The sequence below is a fragment of the Canis lupus genome, chromosome 2, assembly GCF_003254725.2.
Source record: "Canis lupus dingo isolate Sandy chromosome 2, ASM325472v2, whole genome shotgun sequence".
In the NCBI taxonomy this organism is placed as follows: domain Eukaryota; kingdom Metazoa; phylum Chordata; class Mammalia; order Carnivora; family Canidae; genus Canis; species Canis lupus.
Window position 1 is genome coordinate 76,071,678 of NC_064244.1, and position 18,167 is coordinate 76,089,844.

Genomic DNA, 18,167 nt, shown 5'->3' on the forward strand with positions numbered 1-18,167 from the left:
GGCTGGGAGACAAGTATGCAGGTACAAATGTGGTCCTGACTTTGGTGAGGACCCAGATGGCCAAAGTAACTACAAACATTCATTGACCACCTACTCTACACTAGGCTGTTTATCTCTTTCAGTCCCTGCCACCGTCCTACAAGGTAGTTGGCTTCCGATTTTACAGAGTGGGACACTGAGGCACAGAGTGGTGAGGTGACCTTCTTAGGCTACCCAGCTGGCAGGTGGCAGAGTGGGGATTTGAATGCAGGCCTATCTGATGCAGAGTCTGCCGTTAGCCACGACACCTGCTGCTTGATGAAGGACCCCATCCGGGAGGGAGTTGGCTTTCTGGTCTAGTTTCCGGAAGCCCCGAGCTCAGCTCTACCCTCTCTCCTGGCCCCCACCTCCCACCACAGGAGCATTTCAATTACTACTCACTGGACACTGCCCTGGGCCACCTTGTCTTCTCACTCAAGTATGATGTCATTGGGGACCAGGAGCATCTACGTCTGTTGCTCAGGTAAGGGTGGGGTGAGGGGACCTGCAACAGCAGGGAAGGCTGAGGTCTTACAGTCTGAAAGCCCATCTCATTATACCCACTGTCCTGATTATAGCCCAGCGAGGGTAGGGATTTGCCTCAGGTTGCTCAGCAAGTTAGTCCCCAGGCCAGGCCTGGGCCCGTCATCACCTCTGGTCCTCCCCAGGGTGTGTCCCCTCCAGTCTTACCTGGTGTGGAGGGGCTCCCACCTCTCTTTCCCACTGCCTAGCCCCTCAGCGTGGGCTTTCTCCTCCCAGGACCAAGTGCCGGACACACCATGATGTCATCCCCATCTCCTGCCTCACTGAGTTTCCCAATGTGGTCCAGATGGCAAAGGTGAGACCTGTTTGGGCACCCCAGGTAGGCGCACAGTTGGCTGCAGCTTTGCCCATGTGCACCGTCATCTTTAGCCCCCAGGTCCTTGCCCTGCGTGCGCAGCCCTGCCTCCGAGGTCCCACGTCATTGGCGTGCTGCTGTGTGTTCTGGGCTCCTGTCCCCAGCCCATGTGCTTTGGGGTCACTTTAGAGCATCTTTGGATATAGGAGACCCCAGTGCTCTGCACCCCATCCTGAGCAATGATGAGCCCCCACCCAGTCCTGCTGCAAACTTGGCTGTTCCCTCTCCTTTCTGCTCCCGTGCTCCCCAGATGGTGGCCTGGGGAGGCCCAGATGCCCTGAGGCCCTCCCCTCAGCCCCTCCCTTCTCCCTGCAGCTGGTGTGTGAAGATGTGAATGTGGATCGATTTTACCCTGTGCTCTACCCCAAGGTATGGCTGCATCTGGGTCTCGCTCACCGGGCTGGGTGGCTGAGCATTTATGGGCCACTTGTTGTGTACAGGGTACCCCCCTGCCAAGTTCTCTCATTTCATCCACACAACAACCGTACAAAGTTGGCAGTTTGCAGAAGAAGAAGCAGAGGCCCACAGTGGCTCTGTGCCTTATCTGGCAATGCACAGCAGATGGAGGCCTGCCTTAATCTTAGCGTCATCCACCTTGGAGGCAAGCCTTACTTCCCGGAACTCTCAATGCCATTTGGGGACCCTCCCTAGGGCAGTCGGAGCTCCTGAGCCAGGGGATGCCACTGGCCTTGCCATCTGACCTAAGGGGATGCAGAGAGAGGGAGTAATACAGGGGCCTCCATTAATGCTGCCCCCCACACAGCAGCTGTGCCCCCCCCAGCTCTGGCTTGGCTTCGAGGCACTGTGGCCATGTGGGGAAAAGACAGGGGCTTGTCTTCAGTGAGATAGGGGTGCTTCTAGGAAAAGGCCCTGAAAGACCTGTCAGCCCTGTGGCTCTGACTACATTCCAGGACAAGGTGAGGCCCCCATGGGGTGGTGTAGTCCAGGAAAGGTCCCCCAAAGGAAGGGGCCTCAGAAATCAGATGTTACCGCTCAGGTACGAAAGAGGAAACAAGCCCCAAGGTAAGAGGATCGTCTCAAGGGTCTATAGCAAGTTGGTGGGACTTGACTTATTCTAGAATGATGCTGTGGGCTTGCAGAGGGGCCGAGGAACAAGTTGGGTATCACAGAATGGAGTCGGGCAGGAACCTGTGGGCAAGACTCTGGAGCAGTGAGCTTAAGCTTCGGTTGTGAGTTCGAGGCCCAGCTCTGCCACTTGCAAGCAGTTGACCTTAGGCAAGTCACACGTTACTTAAGCTCTCTTAAGTAACCAAGGTTTCTTCATTTGTAAAATGGGGACAGCCGCAGTGTCTCCCTCACGGGCTTGTCGTGGAGGTTAAACCAGACGGCACAGGTACAGTACCCGGCATGGCGCTGCGCACAGAGTCAGAGCAATAAATGGCAGCTTGTAAAGGCGGCCTGTTTCATCCGTGCACCTCTCCCCCCAGGCTTCTCGCCTCATCGTCACCTTTGATGAGCATGTTATCAGCAATAACTTCAAGTTTGGAGTCATTTATCAGAAGCTTGGGCAGGTGCGCTCACCTCCTCCTTCCTGCTCCCCTACCTGCCTGGCTGTGGGTCTGGGGCCTCAGACCTTTGCCAGCGAGGGCACCTGCCCAGGGACTGTGCTTCCCAGGAGCTCAGGCGCCCTGGAGGTCCTCCTCCCAGCCTTCTCTGGGTGTGAGTGGGGGCGTGCAGGGGCAGTGGCTGCACCAATTTGGTGACCTCTGCCCTCCGTGTGTCCCCAGACCTCTGAGGAAGAACTCTTCAGCACCAATGAAGAAAGCCCCGCCTTCGTGGAGTTTCTTGAATTTCTGGGCCAGAAGGTCAAGCTGCAGGACTTCAAAGGGTGAGCATTAGGTGGGAAGAGTATCACTTAATTGGACCCATGCCCTCCAGCAGGGAGGGAGCCCCCTGTCCTGGCCCTGTGGAGGCCTGGCTGGGGCTGGAGACTGAGCCGTGGCCTGGGGGGCCTGGGGCAGGTTCCGAGGAGGCCTGGACGTGACCCACGGGCAGACGGGGACCGAGTCTGTGTACTGCAACTTCCGCAACAAGGAGATCATGTTTCACGTGTCCACCAAGCTGCCCTACACAGAAGGGGACGCCCAGCAGGTAGCCTGGGCACCCACCCACCTGCTCCCTACCTGTCCTCCTGTACCCCTACCTGCCTCTCTGTTCAGTGTTCACCACACCAGGTTCAGGGGGTGCTGGGATACAGGCATGCGGATGATCCATTCCTCCCACTCGTGGGCTCTAGTGGAGGCAGGATGACACTACAGGGTGCTGTAGTGTCTGGAAAGTGTTTCCACATCCATGAAATGGGCACGATAATGGCACCTACGTCATAGGTGAGCGCACATGAGGGAATGCATAGAGTGGCTAGAACAGTGTGTGGTACGTAACAAGAGCTAGATAAATGTGAGTTAGTGTTTTTAAGGGGAGGGAGGGACACTGTGGGGTCACATGGGGGCACTTAAACTTGGCAGAGGTAGGAATCAAGAAAAGCTTTCAAGATAAAATGATTTGTAGGCCACAAAGGAGCTGGGGGGGGGCGGGGAATGTTCTAGGTGGAGAAAATGGCTTCCACCTTCTGCAAAGGCCTGGCGGCGAGGACGTACAGGGCATATTCTGGGAGCTGAACTCAGAAATTTGTCACCTGTCCTAAGCTTCCTGCAGGGCTGCCCCCTGACCCCATGCCCCCACCCCAGAGGAATCCAAGAATAATAAGAGAAAAATGGAAACTTTTGGGTTTAGTGTCTTTTAAGTTTCTTGTGAGAAGATCCTGTGTTCACCTGCACAACGTGACTGTATACCGAGTGGAACTTGTCTGTTCACGAGGGGCCACGTTTAGGGTACTGAGACTAGGAGGTAGAGCCTGGGGACCAGGAGCCTGGGTTCAAGTCCTCTGCTCACAGCAGGGTCTTGCAAGTCACTTCTCTCTTGGCCTCTGTTTCATCTGTCCCAGGATTCCAAGAAAACTAAAATATGTTGCAGAGTAGTTTCTCATGACATTTTTGGGGGGAAAGCAGATCCTTAGACGCACCTCCCACAGTCCTGCGGGCACCCTCCCTTGCACCCGGTGAGCCCCCCTCTAGCCAGGTGGTGAAGGCTTGTGGCCCTCTGCTCAGTTACAGCGAAAGCGGCATATCGGGAACGACATTGTCGCTGTAGTCTTCCAGGACGAGAACACACCCTTTGTGCCTGACATGATTGCATCCAACTTCCTGCATGCCTATGTGGTGGTACAGGCCGAGGGCGGGGGGCCTGACGGCCCGCTCTACAAGGTGGGTGATCGCGGAGCCTCCCGGGGGTATCAGCCCAGCCCCAGCCCCACCCTGAGTCACTAGGAGACCTCTCTGAGCCTCGGTTTCCCCACCTGTAAATAAGGGGACTGTCCAGAGGGCTCTGAGCCCCCCTGTTGCTCTGTTGATGGAGGATTCCTATCTTGCCTTCTCTGCTCCCCCCACCCCCCCCCCCCCGCCCCCGCCAGATTATCCACCTCAGAGGAGCTGGTTCCCTCCTCTACCCTTCAGCCTTCTGGGCTTTCACTATCCTCCATGACCCCTGAGATCCTCCACCTCCTCTCAGGACTGAGGATAGGGGGGCTGAAATCCTGGGGTTCACGTCGGCAGTGACTGACCCTTCCCCAGCAAGGGGCAGGACACAGATGAATTCAGGGTCTGTGGTCTGGGTGGCGACTCCACAAAAACTCCTGCTTTCCCTTCCAGGTCTCTGTGACTGCTAGAGACGACGTGCCCTTCTTCGGGCCCCCCCTGCCAGACCCCGCGGTGTTCAGGAAGGTGAGGGGTAGCCCCCAGCCCCGGTCATGGACAGAGCAGAATGAAATGGGTGGGGACTGGGAGGGGCGCACAGTCTGCCCTAAGAGGTCCTGAAGCCCTGCGGGTGCCTGGGCTGCTGGGCTCCCCTGACCCTGCAACTGGAGCCTGGCTTTTAGTTCAAATTGATAAAAACTGTGATCTTTATTTGTAGAGTCATGGAGCAAACTTGCACCATTGTTTTAGATTTCTCAGAGCAGACTCTGGCCTTTCCTAACTTCGATTATCTTTTTTTGGCAATTAGTCTTCTTTCTTCTAAAATGTGTGGGAAGGGAGCACCCGTCTCTCTCGCCTCTCTAGAAGCCACGCTTTGAGCCCTGGCTTCAGACCCCTCCTCCCCCAGACTGAGGCAGTAGGAGACCCCAGGCAGCCCCTCCATCTGTGAGGTTTGCTGTCCCAAGGGGCGGGCACAGGGGCTGGTCACAGGTACCTAGGCTGGGGAGCTGAGGCCAAGGAGATGCCCCTCTGGGGGTGAAGAGGCCGACAGGGGCCCCGCAGGCAGGTCAGGTCGCAGCTCGGGAACTCTGGCCCCTGCGTCACTGGGGCTCAGCGCCTTGCCTCTGTGCTCATCTGCACGCCTTTCTCCTGTCCACACCGTCCACACCGTGGGCTCCCAGGGGCCTGAGTTCCAGGAATTTTTGCTGACGAAGCTGATCAATGCTGAGTATGCCTGCTACAAGGCAGAGAAGTTTGCCAAACTGGAGGTGAGGCTGGGCTGCAGGGCCCAACCCCTCCCCCAACCTGGGGGGAATGTTCTGCCCGGACTTGGGCCTCAGGGAGGGCCGTCCGGGGTGGGGGCGGATGTGCCGCGCAGGCTAGCGTCGGGGGAGGGGAAGCAGGGCTTTCCTAGGCATCTGTGAGTAAGGTCCCAGGAGGCGCCTGCGGGGCGCGGGCAGGTGGGCGGGCAGGTGGGCGGGCAGGTGGGCAGGCTGGCCCCCGGGGCCCGGCGCGGGAGGGGGGAACGGGAGGTGGGGGCGGGAGGAGCCCGGGGGCTGCTGGAGCTGCAGCGGGGCCCCACCTCCCTGCTCACCCCGAGGAGGTGGCGGATCGCCGCGCCCCTCCTGACGGCCTCCGCCTGGCGGCCTCCACCTGGCGGCCTCCACCTGACGGCCTCCGCCTGGCCCGCAGGAGCGGACCCGGGCCGCCCTCCTGGAGACGCTCTACGAGGAGCTGCACATCCACAGCCAGTCCATGATGGGCCTGGGCGGTGACGAGGACAAGATGGAGAACGGCGGCGGCGGCGGCGGCTTCTTCGAGTCCTTTAAGGTGAAGCCAGGGTCTACCTGCGGCCGCGGCCGATACCTGTCTAGGGTGGAGTCGGGGCGGGGTCACGGGCCGGGCGCCGGGGTGCGGCCGGGGGCGGGCTCGCGTGGGGGCGGGGGCGGGGTTAGGGGGTGGGGCGGAGTTAGGGGGTAGGTGTGGGGTTAGGGGGTAGGTGTGGGGGTGCGGCCGGGGGCGGGCTCGCGTGGGGGCGGGGGCGGGGTTAGGGGGTGGGGCGGGGTTAGGGGCTAGGTGTGGGGTTAAGGGGTAGGTGTGGGGGTGCGGCCAGGGGAGGGCTCGCGTGGGGGCGGGGGCGGGGTTACGGGGTAGGCGTGGGGGAGCGACCAGAGGCAGACTCGCGTGGGGGGTGGGGTCGGGGCGGGCTCGCGTGGGGGTGGGGGCGGGGTTAGGGGGTGGGGCGGGGTTAGGGGCTAGGTGTGGGGGTGCGGCCGAGGGCAGGTTCGCGTGGGGGTGGGGGCGGGGGCGGGGTTACGGGGTAGGCGTGGGGGTGCGGCCGGGGGCGGGCTCGCGTGGGGGTGGGTCGGGGGCGGGGTTATGGGGTAGGCGTGGGGGTGGGGCGGGGGCGGGGTTACGGGGTAGGCGTGAGGGTGCGGCCGAGGGCGGGCTCGCGTGGGGGTGGGGGCGGGGGCGGGGTTACGGGGTAGGCGTGGGGGTGCGTCCGGGGGCGGGCTCGCGTGGGGGTGGGTCGGGGGCGGGGTTATGGGGTAGGCGGGGGGGTGGGGCGGGGGCGGGGTTACGGGGTAGGCGTGGGGGTGTGGCCTGAGGCCGGCTCGCGTGCGGGGGGAGTCGAGCGGGGCGGAGCTCGCGTGGGGTCTGGGTGCGGGGTTAGTAGACTCCAGGCTGCGATGAGCCAGGAGCCAGGTGGCAGGCGCCCGCGGTAGAGTCTGGACACAGGCGAGCCTCAGGGAGGATCTGACTTGGGAGGAGTTAACGGCCGGAGGCGGGGCCTACCTAGGCTTGGGGGTGGAGTCCACCTGGGAGGTCCGCGAAGGTTGGAGCCTTCTGGGCGGCGACCCGGTGCCTCTGGGGTGGCTACCAGGTCAGGAGGCAGGGAAGAGAAGAGGAGGTGTCTGTCCTCAGAGGGAAAGAAACAGAAGTCTAAGGTGCGGTATGTGGCCAGAGTGGCCACAGGAGAGGGACCTGGCCTCTAGGACTTCCGTGGCCGTGATCTGGCTGATCTGGTTTAGCTTAGAGTTAGGAGAACTGACACCCTGGGTTCAAATCCCAGTTCTGCCACTTAACCAGCTTGAGCACTCTGAGCCTCAGTTTCTTTACTGGATAGAGGCAGTTTACCTCTTATGACTATTGAGAATTATTTGTAAAGGAGTTAGATGACTGCAATGTAAGTTCAAAAGTAAAACACGAAACCCTGTTCATCTACCTCAGCCTCTGCTGTCCAAAGAGGCAGAGGAGGGGGGAGCTCCTCTTTCCCCCACTGGTCCTGGACTCCCCCAGGTTGCAGGTCCCCAGGCCATGGCTCCCTTGCCACCTTCTCCCCCCTGCACAGGGGGGAACTGCCCATCCTCCAGGTGCCTAGCCAGGGTGTCAGGCCTCACCCTCACCCCAGGGCCGGCAGCAAAGCTGGAGATGTGGGTTTGCAGTGGGTTTGCATAAGGGCATTGGCCCAGCTGCTGGGCCTGCCCTGGTCTTAGGCAAACAGACTGTCTTTGAGAAAAGGGGCCTGAGAAGAGCCCTGCCTCTGCCCAGTGGAGTCAGGGAATGGGTGGGGTGAACATGGGTCTGGGGTGCCTGAGGGGGGCTGTCCAGTGGTCCCACATCTCTGGTAGGTGTGGACAGTGGACCTGGATCAGGTCAAGGACTTCTCAGAGGCAGCAGAGCCCACAGTTAGGGGCCCGTGATCTGGCATATGGGTTCCAGGCTTGTCTTGTATGTGTGAAATGGGCGTGATAATAGCGCTCCCCTCTCAGAGTGGATCGAATAAGTGAATGTAAAGTACCTAGTCTGTAGGAAACATTCAGCATAGATTGGCCAAGGAAAGCAAGAAGAAAAGGCAAAAGAGGGGAAAGAAAAGAAAGTAGGATCTATGGAACCCTAAGAGCAAGAAACTGAGGTTTCTGGAGGGCTCTCTGTGCACACTCTGGGTCACACCCCAACATCTTCTGTAGTCCTTTCAGTAGCCACAGGAGAATCATAGGAGGCTCAGAGACGTGAAGTGGCTTGCCAAACGTCACCCAGCAAGTTGGTGGTATAGCCAAGGCCCAAACTACCCTTAGGCACCATGTGGACTTGCCTCTCCTGTGGCCTCACAGGCAGAGACTTCCTGGGGTTACTGGAGTGGCATTGGTGGGGAGGGACCAGGTGCCTGGGCTCCTGGGTTTCCCATGGTGGGGAGGACCTCATAAAGTCTGTGCCTCCTCCACCCCCACCCCACCTTCACAGCGGGTCATCCGGAGCCGCAGCCAGTCCATGGATGCCATGGGACTAAGCAACAAGAAGCCCAACACCGTGTCCACCAGCCACAGCGGGAGCTTTGCCCCCAACAACCCTGACCTGGCCAAGGCAGCTGGAATAGTGAGTGCCCTGCCCCAGCAGCCCTTGGCTCACCCCCACCTCTGAGGCCTGCCCCCCGCCCCATTGCCCTGCTGAGTGCCCATCCTGGGTTCTAGACTCAGTCTAGCCACTGTTCTCCGTGGGAGTCCAATGTCCAGGCCATAATAGTGGGGTGCTCAGAGCCTGCAGCCCCCTTCCAGCTCCTCAGCCCTTCCCTCCTCCTGGTCCCTTATTCTGATGACTTTCTGCTGGGTCAGCTCTGGGGCTACCTCTCTATGACTTTCCTTATTGAGCACCTACTGTCTATCATGTGCTGGGAACTGGGCTGCTTTGTGGGCACCTACTGTCAAGCCTTGAGTTGCTGGGGGCACCTACTGTGTGTCAGGACCTGGATTTCTATGTGAGCACCTGCTGTGTGCCTGGCTCTGAGATGCTGGTGGGTACCTACTGTGTGTCAGGGACTCGGGCTGCTGTGTGAGCACCTACGTGTCAGAACCTGGGTTGCTGTGTGGACATGTACTGTGTGAGCATCTCCTGTGGGCCTGACCCTGAGTTTCTGTGAGCACCTAGTGTGTGTCAGGTCCTGCTGTGTGGGCATCAGCTCTGTAAGTATCCACTGTATGCCCAGCCCTGGGTTATTGTGCGAGAACCTACCGTGTGTGAGGAGATGCACCCCTGAATGAGCACACAGTATGTGCCAAGCCCTGGATACCGGTGGCTCTTCACTATGTGTCAGGTAGTGGGCTGTGGTGTGAGCGTTTACTCTGTGATCACCTACTTCTGTGTGCCTGGCCCTCGGCTGCTGTGCGAGCCCCTACTGTGTGTTGGGGCCTCTGGTTGTGGCTCCCTATTGTGTGTCAGGAAGTGGGCTTCTGTGTGAGCATCTCCTGAGTGAGCACCTACTGTGTGATTACCTCCTGTCTGCCAGCCTCTGTGGGATTCTGCTGCTAACACTCGGGGTGTGTGCTGGGCACGCAGGGTGGGTAAGGCCTTCAGCTGCGGGTCCATCTGCTTTCTTCTACTGCCTAGTGTCCGCCCCTGGCGCTGCACCTGCAACTCTGCTCCTCCCCATCTGGCCACTCTCTTCCACCCATCTGTCCGACTGGCCTTCTGTCCCTCATTGACTGCGTGCTGCATGCCAAGCCCTGTGCTCAGTGCTGTGAAGCTGTGTCCCATGGCAGGAGGTCTCCCCCACCCCCCATCCCCAGCCACCCCTGCCCCGTGGTCTGGCCTGACCCCGGGGAACAAGGCGGGGCCTCTGCTGTCCTGTGGTCCCCAAGCCCACTGTCACTGGAGAACCAGGCCCACCCCCCCCTTCCCGCCGAGTGGCTCAGCTTCCTGTGGGTGCTGTAGAGGGGCCCTGGGGCCGGGCCAGGCCAGCAGCACCACGGCAGTAACCAGACCCGTTTCTGTTTTTGTTTTTGTACATCTCTCTTCCGTTACTCCTTCTCCTTCTGCCGTCTGCATTTTCCCGGATGTCCCTTTCCTCTCTGTCCCCCCACCGACCCCCGACCCCCGTCTCTGCCCTCCTCCCACTTCCACCTGTACTGTTCTCTCTCTGCTTTCTCCTCTCGGCCTTCCTGGTCTTCCTGTCTGTCTGTCTGTCTGTGTTTGTGTTTGCCTATCTGCTCTGTGACCTCCTGTGCGCTCCCCCACCTGTCTGCCCATGCCCCTGTCTGTTGGCCAATCTCTCGCCTCTGTCTATCCATCCATCCGTCGGGTTGGTCCGTCCACCCACTGTGCCACCCCTTCCTGGCCGCTGTCAACCCCCCTGCCTCACTGCGGGCTTTGTTTCTGTCTGTCCCTCTGTCCTCCCCCTTTCCCTGTCCTGCCCCTCCCACCACCTCCATCTCTCTCTCTCTCTCTCTGCCCCTGCCCTCTGCTGCTTGCCAGTCATTGCTTATTCCTGGGAAAAGCGCGAGTAGATTCGGACGCCGGGGCAGTGCCATAGGCATAGGAACGGTGGAAGAGGTTGTCGTCCGCGGGGCCGCCGGCTCTGGAGGCTGCCTGCACGTGCTGTTCTCTGCTCGCTCTCGGGACGGAGGCCATATTGGGGACGTGGCCCCCCCTTGCCCCTGGGCTGGGCCCAGGGGTGTGCAGGATGGAGTGCCGGCAGCTCTGGTGGCACCAGCATCTGCTTTGGGGCCTGCTACCTGTGCCAGAGCCAGTGCCCCCCGCCAGGGGCTTCTGGCCCTGCCCTGGCCCTTGGGACCCTGGCTGAGTCCCTGCCAGGATCTGGTACCCAAAGACCCTATGCCCAGCCGCACGTCCCCCAATATCGCCGGTTCTGCATGGAACGCCATCCCCTCCTCTGCCCTGACTCCCCCTCCGCACCGTGAACTGGCCTGGGGGTTCCTGGCCCTCCATGCCTCCCGGGGCCCACCTTCCTGCCTCCCCAGATAAGCTGGGTGGGGGGGCATGCTTCTGGTGCCTGGGGCTTCCCACCCTAGTATGTTTAGAAACTGGGGGGGAGGGAAGGTATCCTTCAAACTTCGGAGCCGGAATCTCGCCCAGCCAGTTTGGAGGTTCCCAGGTGGGGCAGGGGCTGGTGTTGCTGTGTCCACTCTCGCCCCGCGGCCCTGAGCCTGCAGGCCTCTGCCCAGCGCAGCCCACTCAGGTTGCTGCCTTCCTCCTGGGCTGAGATTCCAGGCCCTGCGCTGCTATGTAATGTTGGGGGCCTGGGCCCTCCCCAAGCCTGTTTCCCTCTCTGTGAACCTAGAAGGCTGTCTCTGCAGATGGACATTGCCCTCATTCTTTCTTATTCCATTGCCTCTGCTTCAGGGCCTGGGGCAGTGGGGCAGGTGGCACGTGGGGGACGGTGGCTGTTCCAGAGCAGGTGGGCACTGAGTTGGGGCCTTTCCCTGCAGTCACTGATCGTCCCTGGAAAGAGCCCCACAAGAAAGAAGTCGGGCCCGTTTGGCTCCCGCCGCAGCAGCGCCATCGGTATCGAGAATATACAGGAGGTGCAGGAGAAAAGGTGGGTGGGGCGGGTCCCCTGCCTCCTCCCAACCCTTCCCTGACCACCCCTGCGGCAGGGTTAAGCAAGCAGGAGGGAGCACCCATTTTTCTGCTCCCGTCCCTTTCCGGGGACAGCTGTACAGGCAAGTACCTGCTGTGTGCCAGGCACCAGGGCCAGCTCATCACCTCAGTGGGATGCCTTCCTCTGCCGGTGGTTCTGCTGGCTCGCCAGGGGGTCATATTTTGCATGTCAAGATGCTGTAAGTGAGGGGGCTCAGGGGCCTGCCCCGTCACACTGCCAGTGAAAGGCAGAGCTGGGATTTACGGCCTGTTTTGTGGGGGTCTGCAGGGGTGCACCTGCGTGGGCAGGGTGCAGGCAGCACACATATTAGCAGCAGGACAGCCCCTGGGAAGCAGAGGATGGTTCCTGAACGTGAATCCTGTCTCTACCACGCTGGGGCTGTGTGACCCTGGAAAAGTCACTGTACCTCTCTGAGCCTCACTGTCCCGATCTGGAAAATGAGGATAAGAACATGGGGCTGCTGGAGAGGTGCGGTGCAGGGCGTGATGCAGGGCAGGTGCACGGAGTCCTCAGGAGTGGAGGAGGTACTGTCCTTATGGCCACGAGAGCCCAGAACCCTATGAAGCCTGGATTCAGAGCTTGGCTTTGCCATGACCTAGCTGTGCATCCCTGGGCAGATTCCTTCCCATCTCTGGACTCCAGTTTCCTCACCTGTAACAGGGATAAGGAGGGAGGACCTGAAGAGTGTCCTGTCTTACGTAGGTGCTCCCACACTGCTTGCTCCTTTCCTCGGCCAGGCCAGCCAGGGAGCTGCAGGGACTGCTCTGGGGTTGGCCCCCAAGGATATAGGGTATGGGGACGAGGCAGGAGGCGCCCGTGACCTCACCACCTGGGCCTCGTTCTACCCTCAATGCCAGGCCTGGTGCTGAATCCCCCTGCTGCCCCCGTGTGCCCCGCAGGGAGAGTCCCCCCGCCGGCCAGAAGACCCCAGACAGCGGGCACGTCTCACAAGAGCCCAAGTCGGAGAACTCATCCACTCAGAGCTCCCCAGAGATGCCCACGACCAAGAACAGGTTGGGGTTCGGGGCACGCCGAGCCAGGGGGCTTGGACTCACCCTTTCTAGTCCCTGTGTGGGCCTGGGGCTGCCCGGGAGCATTGGCACTGCCACACCAGGGCATCAGGGAGGCCCGGGCCCTCTCCCAGGTCCTCCTTTGACACACACCCGTTGAGAGCTTCATTCATGCCAGGCCCTGTGCCAAGCTCCAAATCCATCAGTGAGCTGGGCATACATGGCCCCTGCCCCATGGAGCCGACAGTCCAGTGTAGCATGACCACGTGGGCTATTTCTAGATGGTGACGCAAGAGGACAACAAAGCAGGGGTTGCAATGAGGACTCACTGGGTGTGTGTGTTGGGGGGTAGTTGGTGCTCAAGAAAGACATCTAGAAATGAGGGAGGCTTAAATTGAGAACTGAGTGAGGAGCCAGGCCTGCTAGGACTGGCATGGCAAAGGGAAGAAGACTCCAGATGAAAAGCACAGCAAGTGCAAAGGCCCTGAGGCATATGCTTGAAGGATAGAAAGAAGAGTGGTGCGGTTGGAGCCAAGTGAGTGAGGGGCTGGGCCCAGGCAGACATGTGCTGGGTGCTGCTGGGGATGAGGTCAGAGAGGTGGGCGGGGGCTCCATCCTGGCTTTAGAAGCCATATGAGAACTTTGCATTTTATCCTAAGAGGGGCCAGGGAGGAGCCTTTGGGATTTTAGTTAAGAGGAGTGATGCTTTCAAACCTGGCTGTGGTTGCCACATGAAGAGGTGGGGTGGGGAAGAATGGAAGTGCCGAGGCTCAGCCCCCTCTGCGCTGGCTCTGGGAGGGTCTAGACTCCCAGACTGTGCTCCTCTGAGGAGTCAGGCAGGCGAACAGAGAGGCAGGAGAGGCGGGCTCGCAGACCCAGAGCGGAGAGCTCCACTCCCACCTCGAGAGGAGGAGTCAGGGAGGAGGAGATCCTTGGCTGAGTTTTGAAAGATGAATTTGCTTTTTGGGATTTGAGGGAAGGAGTGAGACACGAAGTCCTGAGCATGGAGTGAAAGTGAGAAGGTTGAGAGTAGGCTGTGGGGTTGGGTTGGAAGGCCTGGGGCCACACCCCTGTTCTCCCACCTGTGGCTGGGTGACCTTGGGCTGGGTGCCCACCCTCTCTGAGCCTCGCCGTTGCCTCATCTCTAAGATGGGCCTGTTAACGATAACGATGAGATAACTCAGGTCAGAGCACTTGAAACAGTGCCTGGCACGGAGCAAACATACACTGGACCGTAGTTTTTTTTTGTTTTTGTTTTTGTTTTTTTTTTTTGCGGTTAACAGTTCTTATTACCAAACACCTCGCCAAGGAGATGAGACTTTATCTGGGGCAGTGGGGAGCCGCAAGAGGGCTTTGCTCGGGGGAGGGTGTGCTCGGATCCGTGAAGTAGGAAGGACAGTAGGAAGGACAGGGCGGGGAGGCTCCGAGGCCCGGGCAGCTGTCCCGGGCTGCAGAGGTGCGGGGGTGGCTGCAGGCTGGGCCTCGCAGGGCCGGAACCGGGCTCGGCGCAGGAGGTGCCCGGAGCCCACGCCGGCTGACGGTGCTGTCTGTGGCAGAGCCGAGACTGCGGCCCAGAGAGCGGAGGTGCTCAAGGACTTCTCCCGCTCCTCGTCCAGTGCCAGCAGCTTCGCCAGCGTGGTGGAGGAGACCGAGGGCGTGGATGCGGACGACACAGGCCTGGTGAGAGGCCCAGGGGCCCCTGGTGCTCTCCAGCGGCCCGGAGGGCGGCTCCTCGGTCCCTGTAGATACTCGGGGCAGAAGCATGAGCCTGGTGTGGCTGAGATGAGATCGGGGGACTCCGCCGCAAAGGAGTACTGCAGACTACCCCTCCCTTACTCCGAAGCCCTCCGTGGCTCCCCAGCGTCGCTCACAGAGAGCCCCGTCTCAGACCGTTGAAGATCTGGTGCCTCCCCAGCCTCATCTCTTACCGCTTCGGTCGTTCTGGGCTTCTCTGCAGTCCCCTCAACACACCAGGCTTACCCCACCTCTGGGCCTTGGCACTTGCCGTCTCCTCTGTCTGGAACACTCTGCCTGCCTCCTCTTTGCCCCTTTGTCTGACTGACTCCTCCTTATCCTTCTCTGCTCAGCCTCACATCACCTCCTCCTGAAAGCCTTCCCTGATTCTATAGCTAGGGTAGGTTGGGAACCCCCACTTCCATGCTCTCACGGACCCCCGAGGTGTTGCCCTTCGCACCCTTGTGTCATTCTTCATTCAGCAAACCTTGCCACGCCCGCTTCCACGTGCTGCAGGTGCAGCAGGGAACGAGGCGGACCAAGGCCCTGCCCGATGGGGCTTAGAGTCTGGGATCCCAGTGGTCTCTCCACAGCCTGTCTCACCTCCTAGACCGAGGGCAGGGACCCTGCCTGGTTTCTCTCACTGGCTTGGCCGGGAAAGCATCGGTGAACGTTGGCTGAATGAATGAATGAATGAATGGGAGGCTGTGCTGTATGCCTGGGTCTGTGCCTGCTCCCACCCTGTCCTCCCATGGTCTTCTGGGGCAGACATTGCTGGGGGGCGGCCAGGGTGAGGGGTTGTGGGGTGCAGCAAATGGAGGAGGCTGGGAGATGGGAGGGGAGCCCAGCGGTGCCATGGATGGGGGCTAACCTCCCTTTGTCTCTTCCCCCACCCCCAGGAGAGCGTCTCGTCCTCGGGGACACCCCACAAGCGGGACTCCTTCATCTATAGCACGTGGCTGGAGGACAGTGTCAGCACCACAAGTGGGGGCAGTTCCCCAGGTACCAGGCCACAGGCGGCTTCCCCTGCCAGGCCAGGCTTGTGGCGGGAGGGGAACAGGCATAGGCACAGAGGGTCGAGACCACCTCTCAGGCCCCAGGCAGTGGGTGTGTGACGGGACTGCCACTGACATTGGAGACAGTGGGTGGGTCATTATCTAGCCTAAGAAGGTTGAGGGCTGATAGCTTCTGGAAGGGTCTTGGGGGATGATGGGGTGGTGGTGGTGGTAAAGAAGGGAGTTAAAGGTGGGGTTCCCTGAGGGAGGGACTCTGCAGGGTTGTGGGGCACCAGTGCCTACCACCCATCCATGTGTCCGTCTCCCTGGGGCCTCCCCGCGGCCAGTGAGGTGGCTCCCTCCTGCCCCCTTCCCCAGGCCCCTCGCGGTCACCCCATCCCGACGCCGGCAAGTCGGGGGACCCTGCGTGTCCCGAGATCAAGATCCAGCTGGAAGCATCTGAACAGCACACACCCCAGCTGGTAAGCGCAGCTGCTGGGGGTGGAGGGGGGGGGAGGGAGGAGGCCAAGGCGGATGTGGCCAGCCTAGAAGCTGCCTTGTGGGACCGCTTGCCCAGGAGGTGTTAGGTGTCAGGGAAAGGGGACGAGGTGTCCACAGGGACCAGGGGTGGGTGCCAGATCAGGAGGCCCCCTGAAGCCAGGAGGGGTTGGGTTCATCTGGCCCGGGCACAACCGGTGTCTTCTGCTTGCCCGTCTCTCCTGCCCCATGTCATCTGTCACCTGCCTCTGGTCACTCTGTCTCTGCAGGGCTGTTAGCCAGGCCCCCTCTCTGAAGGAGAAACTGAGCAGGTCAGAACCAATCCTCAGCTCCTGTTTGGTGGGGAGAGGGTGGGCGAGGGCGGGAGTGGGCAGGACCAGGGGGTGGGGTGGCGGGGTGGCTCCTCCCTGTTCCTCTGTCATTGCCCCGAGCTAAGAGCTGTGAATTTGGATTCGAATCCTCTGCCACTCAGATGCTGGGGGACTCGGGGAGCTCACTGGCCTCTCTCTGAGATGCAGTTTCCTTATCGGTGCAGTGGGGCCAATAGGTGCTGGGAGGGTTCCGGGGAGCCTGCAAGGGACTTGGGAATTGCTGGGAGGAAGGGGCCCGGGGGATTCCCAGTGGGATAGAAACACCCCGGTGGGGAACTCCAGGGTGGGCCACTCCCTCTCGTGTCCCCCTGCTTCTCCGTCTGTTCACCCCCCTCTACCTGCAGATGAGGCCGCAGAAGCACAAGGTGAAGATGCCGTGTCAAGTCCAGGTGGCTAGGACCTCTGCCCCCAAGGCCAGCACCAGCCTGTGGGCTGCCCCCTGCCCCCACCTTGGCCACCCATCTGGGCTGTCTCTGCGGGGCGGAGCCATCCAGACCTGGGAGGGGGAAGCTGCTGGCATCATCCCCACCCCCGAGGCTGGGGCAGGCAGTGTTCCGTTGAAGCAGAACTCCAGCCTGGCTTGCCCCCACTCCGGGCCCTTCATCACACCCCGGTGCCCCTCTGGACTCATGGGGAGCAAGGTGGGAGGGGAGGTTTGAGATATCTCAGTGCGTACAGAGCCTACCGTGGAGGCAGTGAGATGTGAAAATGGTGGAATGAGCACTGGGCTGGGAATCCTGAGTCCTGGCTTCCAATTTGGTTTCTGCTCTGTGACCGTGGGCAAGTCACTGTCCCTCTCTGGGCACCTCTGCTGCAAATGGACGAGATTATTTCAGAGGTCGCTGAAGACTGTGATTCCATGCACCTGCCCCAGAATGGGAGGTTTTCCTCCTAGGGGGCCCCCATTGCCCACCCTTGCTTCTTGGGTTCCCTGGGGCTGGGCTGAGGGGCTGGGAGCTGGCTATGCCCGTTACCCCTCGTGGACCCTCAAGCTCACCACAGACCTGCCGATGCCCTGTCTACTGCCTCCACCTGACAGACAAGTGCCCCCCTTAGGGGGAAGGGGGCCTCCCTGGCTTCTCAGCCAGCACCCAGCTTAACCCCTGCCATCCCATGCTCTGGGCACTCCAGGTCGAGGGGTCTCAGCTGGCCTAGAGTTACGGGCCTCGCCGCTGCGCCCTCCCCCAACTCCCATGGAGGGGGCAGCCAGGCACAGCTGCTGTGAGCCCACATCCTTGTGTGTGTCTGTCCACACTTTTTAGGCACCATGCCAAAGGCCAGCCTTCCGGCCCCAACACCCATTTTGGAAGCCCCCGTGGCTGTGTGTATGTTGGTAACAGTTGTACAAAATAAATTCTATTTATCGCTATTGTACCCCGAGTTGGGCCTGGCTCTGCGTGAACCCTGCCAGACCGACTCCAGGCCTGCCCGGCCCCCTCACCCACCCTTCGGAGCTGCTGGGCTCGGGGGGACCTCCACGGCCGGGCCACGGGTCCTGTGACCGCCAGCCGTGCTTCCTCCCCCGCGTGCTGCCCTTCGCTGCACCCTGTTCCCCTTCTCCCTCGGGAGGGGAAGGGGAAGAAGACAGCTCTGGGGCCGACGTGGGTTGCAGTCCTGGCGCCATCCCTTCCTAGCTGGGTGGCCTTGAGAAGCTCGAGTCACAGCTTCCACTTCTGTGAAACGGGAGCGGCCGTATCTCTCGCAGGGGTTTGTGATGAGGGTTCATGAGGCCGGTGGATATGAAACACCTGGCCCAGGGTCTGGCACTCGGAGGGGGCTCAGGACGGGCTTCCCCTCGGTTCTGTTGCTCAGCGAAGCCCAAGGATGTCCTCGATGTGGCCAGCAGGGGGCGCCAAGGGATCGCTTACCAGGGGCAGATGGGGGCCAGGGAAGGGGCTCGGGAGCTGGGCAGTCACAGTAGAGTACGGCGTGACCAGGGCGTGCACAAACCGGGGTCCGGCCTGGGTGAGGGACA

General features: G+C 60.8%; 1 protein-coding gene across 15 annotated transcripts in view; it reads left to right on the top strand.

Moving 5' to 3' along the window:
• LOC112659979 (RAP1 GTPase activating protein) overlaps positions 1–17,566 on the top strand; it is a 64,030-nt gene extending 46,464 nt beyond the window's left edge. For 5 of the 15 annotated variants that reach the window (XR_004813656.2, XR_003136629.3, XR_004813651.2 and 2 more), the window contains 19 exons: positions 399–502; positions 778–856; positions 1,232–1,285; positions 2,365–2,448; positions 2,665–2,765; positions 2,899–3,028; positions 4,045–4,200; positions 4,645–4,716; positions 5,370–5,456; positions 5,881–6,018; positions 8,434–8,565; positions 10,438–10,515; positions 11,412–11,521; positions 12,442–12,597; positions 14,151–14,274; positions 15,228–15,330; positions 15,671–15,805; positions 16,091–16,132; positions 16,537–17,566. Coding sequence is in view for 5 of the 15 variants with exons in the window: in XM_035713139.2 (XP_035569032.1) it covers positions 399–502; positions 778–856; positions 1,232–1,285; positions 2,365–2,448; positions 2,665–2,765; positions 2,899–3,028; positions 4,045–4,200; positions 4,645–4,716; positions 5,370–5,456; positions 5,881–6,018; positions 8,434–8,565; positions 10,438–10,515; positions 11,412–11,521; positions 12,442–12,597; positions 14,151–14,274; positions 15,228–15,330; positions 15,702–15,805; positions 16,091–16,099 (1,821 nt within the window). In the remaining 10 variants the exon portion in view is untranslated. The remainder of the gene's footprint in view (positions 1–398; positions 503–777; positions 857–1,231; positions 1,286–2,364; positions 2,449–2,664; positions 2,766–2,898; positions 3,029–4,044; positions 4,201–4,644; positions 4,717–5,369; positions 5,457–5,880; positions 6,019–8,433; positions 8,566–10,437; positions 10,516–11,411; positions 11,522–12,441; positions 12,598–14,150; positions 14,275–15,227; positions 15,331–15,670; positions 15,806–16,090; positions 16,133–16,536) is intronic. The other 10 variants (XR_004813652.2, XM_035713139.2, XM_035713140.2 and 7 more) reach the window with 10 other exon arrangements.
• Positions 17,567–18,167: the final 601 nt, after the last annotated feature.